This window comes from Diabrotica undecimpunctata, chromosome 2 (assembly GCF_040954645.1).
Source record: "Diabrotica undecimpunctata isolate CICGRU chromosome 2, icDiaUnde3, whole genome shotgun sequence".
Classification (NCBI taxonomy): Eukaryota; Metazoa; Arthropoda; class Insecta; order Coleoptera; family Chrysomelidae; genus Diabrotica; species Diabrotica undecimpunctata.
The window spans coordinates 16,936,436-16,943,848 of NC_092804.1; the positions used below are offsets into that span (position 1 = coordinate 16,936,436).

The 7,413-nt window shown below is 31.4% G+C and overlaps 1 protein-coding gene across 1 annotated transcript; it reads right to left on the reverse strand.

Moving 5' to 3' along the window:
* Positions 1-2,636: 2,636 nt before the first annotated feature.
* On the reverse strand, positions 2,637-5,268 carry STUB1 (STIP1 homology and U-box containing protein 1). The gene is made up of 2 exons (XM_072522385.1): positions 4,784-5,268; positions 2,637-3,349 (listed from the first exon to the last, which is right to left on the reverse strand). Exons 1-2 carry the CDS (start codon positions 5,179-5,181, stop codon positions 2,884-2,886), a joined length of 864 nt encoding a protein of 287 aa, XP_072378486.1. The 5' UTR covers positions 5,182-5,268; the 3' UTR covers positions 2,637-2,883.
* Between the last annotated feature and the right edge of the window lie 2,145 nt (positions 5,269-7,413).

Consider the following 7,413-nt stretch of genomic DNA (forward strand, 5'->3'; position numbering starts at 1 on the left):
TAAGCTACCGGCAACTCTAGTATGTAATTAACAGCATCCCGTATCATTTAATAGTCATTATATGCGGAAGAATTTACTATAACTTAGTTGGTGACTGTTGTCTCGGTGTTAATGTTGTAGCAAGTGTGTACGACAGGGAATTGTATGACCTTGAATTTATTCGAAAATGGTTGCGTTTCGATTTAATTTGAGTTTCTTACCACTCCCTAACACGTGTTTCTGGGTCTTCCCGTCATCAGAGAGAGCTTGTAAGAAAACTCAAACTAAACCAAAACGCACCGACTACTCGGCAATTATAGAAAAAATAATTACCAGAGTATGCTACTAGAGACATCTAGTGATGAAAGATGAAGTTAAATGTGTCGATAGCAATTAAAGTAAATTGTATACTCACGCTTAATCAAGCCATTAAGAGCGATGCTGGGAATATTTATATTCCACACAATGAGTATAAGAAAGATGGTAATTTATATGGGTAAATTGTTGATGCATAGTGGAATATAAATATTCCCAGCATCGCTCTTAATGGCTTGATTAAGCGTGAGTATACAATTTACTTTAATTGCTATCGACACATTTAACTTCATCTTGAATTTATTCATTTACTTATATTTTATGATCAGAAGAATAACAAAGATGAAATCAAATTTATAAATGGTTGGTTACAATGTTAGAATGAGGTTTTCCGACAACGTAGTAATGTGAATTCGTTATTATAATGTATTTAATTATTAAAATTAACCCCTGTAAAAAATATTTTAAAATTAAATGTAATACCTAAGAGCTTCTGGTTGAAACGGGGTTGCCAATCATGACTGAGATTTTAATTGCATCCCATTCGATTTTTTTAGGAAAACGAAGTGTATAAAGCAAAAACCTATGCAAAGGTCAGAAAAAATCATTCTTCAAAAATAAAAAATTCTACATATCTGAATAATAAATAAATCAAAAAAACTCAAATTGTAGGTTAATATTTTACTCAGAATCAGACTCTGATGAGCTGCGTTATTAACCACGTTACTTGAGTCACAATGAGATTGTCAAATACCACATCTTTTGTTTGATTTTCTGCTGAACATGCTATATACAGTTTTGCCATTTTGTAGATGTAATACTGACGATTCCTTCATTAAAAAGATCTTTCAAATCTGAAAATTTAAAAGTAGTATTATTCTCTCCAATATAATTTTTTAAGTCCGCCCAAATTAACTCAATTGGATTGCGCTCACAGTGATATGGAGGAAGCCTCAATACTATTTGATTTTTTTCTTTATCCATTTTATCTGCAATATATATATATATATATATATATATATATATATATATATATATATATATATATATATATATATATATATATATATATACTTAGTATATTCTTTTTTATGTTTATTCACAATAGTCAAAAACTTGACTTTTATAAGTGAATCAATCGTCTTCAACAGTTGTCAGCATTTTTTTTCGACTCTCCTTTTTTTGTCTAGTTTCTGTAATACCGAAAAGAACCACTTCTCAAAGGGCTCACCTCATATCTCTTCATGATAGTCACCAGTCGCTAAATATAAATATCAGTCTTTGCAGATGACACTATGGTGGCCTTTGGAGCTGATAATATTGAAGATGTGCTGGAGGGTTCTATGGTGGCACAGCAGATGGCTGAGCAATGGTTTGCTACAAATAGGTTGGTTCTGAACAACAATAAAACGAAACAAGAGATTTTCACAATGAGAGATGTGGGTGATATGAATGCTGGAGTTAACGAGATTGAATTTTTAGGAGTTATTTTTTTACCCAAAATTACAGTGGGGCCCACATATTAATAACTTAGGCAAAAAAACTAAATAAGTTTCTTTATTTTGAGAAATCTTTCAAAATGCGTCTTACTGGAAACTATATATACTATGTATCAATCCATATTCTACTCACATCTTTCAAACTCTATCCTTGTCTGGGGTCATGCAGCAGAGAAGGGCAGTGAGGGTCCTTGCTGCATTGGGATTTAGGGAAGACTACTGTCAGGCTTATGAAAGATTGGGAATTCTTACTGTAACTGTACCAGCACAGTACATTCTAGAAAACCTTCGATTCATGAAGAGGAATACCAATCTTTATACAAGTCACGAAGATCAACATGGTTACGATACTAGGCACAAACAGAATATGATACAGCATATTGGCATTTAAAAAGGTGTCAAAATGGACCAGTGTATTGGACAATAAAATGTTTTAATGTTCTGCCTGAAAAGAAATTATAAATTCCTTATAGTTTAGTAAAAAATTAATAATTTGATGTTATATGTACTCAGTAATAATACAAATCTAGATTCGATAAATACTGCTCAACAAAATTAATTAACATTTGCATTAATCTGTGGCAACCCAAATTAATGCCTCATTGGTGTACCACTTCATCTTGAATGTAATAAAAAGAAGAGCCAGGCACAAAACCTTGAATTTAAACCTTAAAATAATAACTGTTTGGGATTTAGGGAGGATAGGGATGTCAATAGGTGGAAAGAAAAGAAAAAAGTTAAAAATACTTGAAACAAATCAAAAGAGGCACCAAAGGAAGAGAAAAATGGAGAAAATGATCATATTTGTACAGGAGGTTAGATTAATAAAGTTAATAAGCTCTGTAAATCTAAACAGAATATTTATTTGAATACAAAAAACAACAATCTCCAAAATAAAAGAACTCTTAGGGGTACTTAGTTTATGATAGGTACTCTATTGTACCTCTGTCAATTAAATGGTCAAGTCCTTCATTTGATAATGGGCTCATAATGGTTTTACAGAGTAAAATAAGTAAGTTCATGCTATAATATATTTTATCAATATTTCTGAACTATTATGAGCCTAAACCCTTACATATGAATAAAACTGTTAATAGTCCAGTGCCCATTCATTTTCAGTTAAAAAAGCATCCACAACTTCTTTCATAGCAAAATTGGGTATTAATTGATCTTGAGTCAATTTAACTCTAGTCACAGGGTCAAAGTGACCCACTCTTTGTAGGTGTTCCTCTAAATCTTTCTTATCATAAGTAATACCACTAGGGGTTATAACAGGTTCTTGAAGTATTTCAAAACTAATTTTACCACACAAATAATCTGGAACTTCCCTTTTCCTCCGTCTATCATCAACTTTAACAAATAATTGGTTAAGATCATTTATATAATTATCACATGATTCCTGAATATGTTCAATCTTTTCTCTGGCACTTTCATTGTCTCCCTCTTCTGCTTTTATTTCTTGAATCCTTGATTCTCTGTCTTTTTCTACTAATTTATTTAAATATGACTGTAGTTCAATTTCTTGTGCTATGCGCTTTTCCTCTTGTAATGAAAATCTAAAAATGAAAAACAAAAAATATTAATACTGAATAATGGCAGCTTTGTATGCCGTTGCTCCTGCTTGGCGGTGCTAGTGTAGTTGGGAGTCAACGTCATATAATATTATTTATCTATGGTCAACGTTATGACAGTTCGTGAAGTTTGTATATGGTGCTTTTGTTTACGATTTAATAAATAATAAATTACGGCAGAAAAAAATGGATCTTGGACTGTTTGTGCGTTAAAAAATGAATTAAGGGGAAGTGATGACAAAGTTACTGGAAAAAAGGAAGCCCTTATCGAAAGTTAAACTATATTAATCATCTTCTTAATGTTTTATTTCTATAGCTCAGACCAAAATAAAAATATATATGTTCATCTGAGTTTTATAGTGAAATTTGGGTTTGAGCTAATACAGTCATGTAACGTAACAGTGGTGACTTCTTTTGTATGTTAGTATATTAAATTAATTTAATATAAAAACATACAACAGAAGTCTTTACTTCATTTTAATATGTTATACCTATGGCATACAGCCAACTACAGGGTTTTTCCTGTTAAATTCTTAGTAAATACGGCTGCAACTAAATATTCCAGAAAAACATAAGTATTTTAACAAATATGTGCATTTATTGTCAGCACATATTTATCCCTTCTTATTGCTAGAATCCACTTTTTTCTCATCAGAATATCTTTAGGAAATCCGTGTCCTTATGTTCTCGATGAGCACAAAGGCACAACACAACATTGAGGCATTTTATTTTCTCAAATTAAATTCACACAGCCAAATAAACGCAATATTTACTTACAAGTAAATTGATTTGAAGAGTTGACATGACCTCCAACTACACAAGCGCTACCTACGTTAAGCTTTTCAGATTAGCTGCCATTTATAAACATTAATCATGTGTACAAGTAAGATATTAACATTTTCTGACCTGTCTTGCAAAAAAGGTGCTCAAATTTAACAAGTATTAAATGAAACATCTAATCTGGGATCAACTAGATCAATAAATATGGCATCAGTGATTCTGAGAGACAAATTTCAGAGAATAAATGTCAAATCCAAGATTTTTATTAAAATGCATAAATATATAATAAATAAGGATCAAACTGTAGATATAGATGTTAAGAACATTTCTTGACTCATAAACAAAGTATCTGAAAACAATCAGTATGAGAAATTAGTAACAAATTTTAAAATGTCTGGAGATAGAAAGTTAAACAAAAGGTTTGAAACTATTGGTCATTGGTGCAAAAGCCATTAATATTAGGATAGTAATAATTATGCATAGTAATTACAAAACATGTACTTCAAGAATAAAAATCATCTGAAAGAAATATACCAATTAAAACACCTGTAAAAATCTACAAATATTCCGATTTTGCAATTCTGTTCTCCAGACAAATTCAACAAGTGAAAACTATCCTTAACCTAAGATGATGAATACCTTTTCTTTCTAGCTGCTCTTAACTGAGAAGCAATATCATCACCAAAGTTTAATTTTTGTTCTCTAGCTAAGTCATTTGCTCGTTGTAAATGTTTAATTGCTTCATCATAATTATCACTTTCTAGTAATGCTTGTCCAAGGAAAAAGTGAGCTTTTACCAAATTCGAATCCATGTCCAGCGCTCTTCGGCAATCTACGCAAGCTTGATCCCATTCTAATAATTTAAGATAACAAAGAGCTCTGTTGGTGAAATAATGGGCAACACTTGGATTTTTTATTATAGCTTTCGTGTAACAGTTAACAGCTTCTTCATACTTTCTTAGATTGAAAAGTCGATTTCCTTGCTCTTTAAGTTCCTTATCGGACAGATTCGCTGTTGAATACATGTGTTTACTCATTGTTCGACGTAAAAAATATCAAAATTATTTTGCTACGATTTCATTTTGTTTTAATTTTTGACATTATAACCTAAAATATTCTAGAATATTCTTCTTCAGTTCCTATTTTGGCCTATTTCCAGTCATCCAGTGGTCAATTTTCCTTTATTTATAGATGGCCTTTCGGTCATCGTGCCTACTTAAATTTTCAGGTCGGAACATTAGATGTTTCCTGTTAAATATGTAGAAGGTTCACTTGGTTTAGTCATGGAATTATTGTCTATGGGTTTTACTTGTAATATAGGACATGCAGGGAGAAAAATATAAGTTTTAAGATTATACGTAATTAAACAAGATGACAAAACATGGTAGAATGGACAAAAATTTTCATTTTAATATAATTCGAACATGCTACAGATAATTGTCAACTAAATTACAGCTCATTGTAAACTCAAGCCTTCTTTAGAACAATCCTCCATTCCCCTGTATCAGGCAACTTTTATATTGTCCAATCTTTAACTCCAATGCCAATGTCATTTGCTAAGTTAACCAGTTACCTACATTAAAGTATCTTTACATCTAGGCCATGCAAGTCCTTCTTGCATGACATATCCGTTTTCTAGCTGATTTGTTTGCATCACAGCTATTTTTGTGCAAGATCAGATAAATTCAAAAAATATAAATTACAAAATATTATATTCAATAAATAACTTATTCCTGTAGTTAGATGTTAGCATTCATATTATGTGTCCAGCCCATCTAAGTCGCTTTAATTTAATTGGATTTACGACGTCTGATTCATTAAAGTGTTGGTATAATTTAAAGTTATATCTTTTGTGCAACTACTCTTGGTCGTTTGTAGCTCCAAATATTTTACGGAGTATTTACGATCGAATATTCCCAAAAGTCCCTCATCCTTCTGCGTTAGAATCCGTGTTTCCACCTTATATGTGAGGACCTACTTCAGCAGTGTTTTGTATATAATAATTTTTAATTCTCCTTTGGATACTTCTTTAATTTAATTGTTTTTGGAGTTCATGATTCACAGTCAGCAGAGGGAGTATAGGTAATAATTAATCCAGAAGAACTTCTGTTTATGGTTGATAACATGAACGTATATCTCTAAAAAAATTCCTTAATTCATTATTTAAATATCGTTTGACAATCAACTGAAAAATATTTGATAGTCCCAGACTGTATTAAAGAAGGCCATAGATTTCTTCTTCTTCTTCCTTTATTGGATAATATCCCAGGGGATAATTTGCCCAGGGCCCAGCTAATTTTCATCAGCCGCCATGTTTTTCGTACAAACAGATTTGACAATGACGTACAATATTATACCAGAGAACTACGACACGAACAAGAGTATGAGCTTAGACAAGGTAAGTATAAGCTTAGACAAGGAAAGAGAGTATGTAATCATAGACATAACATAACCTGTTTGTTTACCAGTTGTTTACAAAATGTCTGTTCGAAAAAAATGGCTGACAATATTTCTTGATGAAATGTCCTATTCAACGCCTGTACTATTTTCCTTCTATATCTAAAATGTTCTGTCACAGTATAGACAACAACCATAGTACATAAAAAGAAAGGGGGGTATATACTATGGACAACAACTATTGTTGTTGTTATCTATACTGTGGTTCTGTGCTCTGTGATATTGGAGGAGCAATGAGGTTAAAGAATCCGTTAGAAGCGTCACTTTTGAAAGATGTGTTTGCAAACATTTCTCTTTAAATTAAAATAAATTATTTTTACCAATGTAATATTAAGGAGTTATCATGGTAAAAAGAAAACTTACGCCAAGGAAAAGTACAGTAAGCCTTAATCAATCACCTTCTAAAAATACACAGTCACAACCTACATCAGATCTTTCAAGCAATAAGCGAACATCTTCAAGAATACGTAAAAGTACTGCCGATCAGCCATCAACAAGCACAAATGTTCCTACAACTTCACAATCTCTGCCAAATGTTCCAAAAAATAGACGCAAATCTGGAAAACGGAAGAAAAAGAGAACAAATACTCAAATGATTATAGGATCGAAATATTTCAAAGTTCCAAAGTTTGTATTTTAGTATAGTTTCGTTTATTATAAGTTTACTGTGTGTACTGGAAAATTCAACTATCTTCAGTTAGTATTTTAATTCTTTATGCATATATAAAATACAATCAGACAATTTTTGTTTATGGTACTGTGGTACACTAATAGATTCTCAAAAGTAATATGCAAAGCATTTAAATGTTATA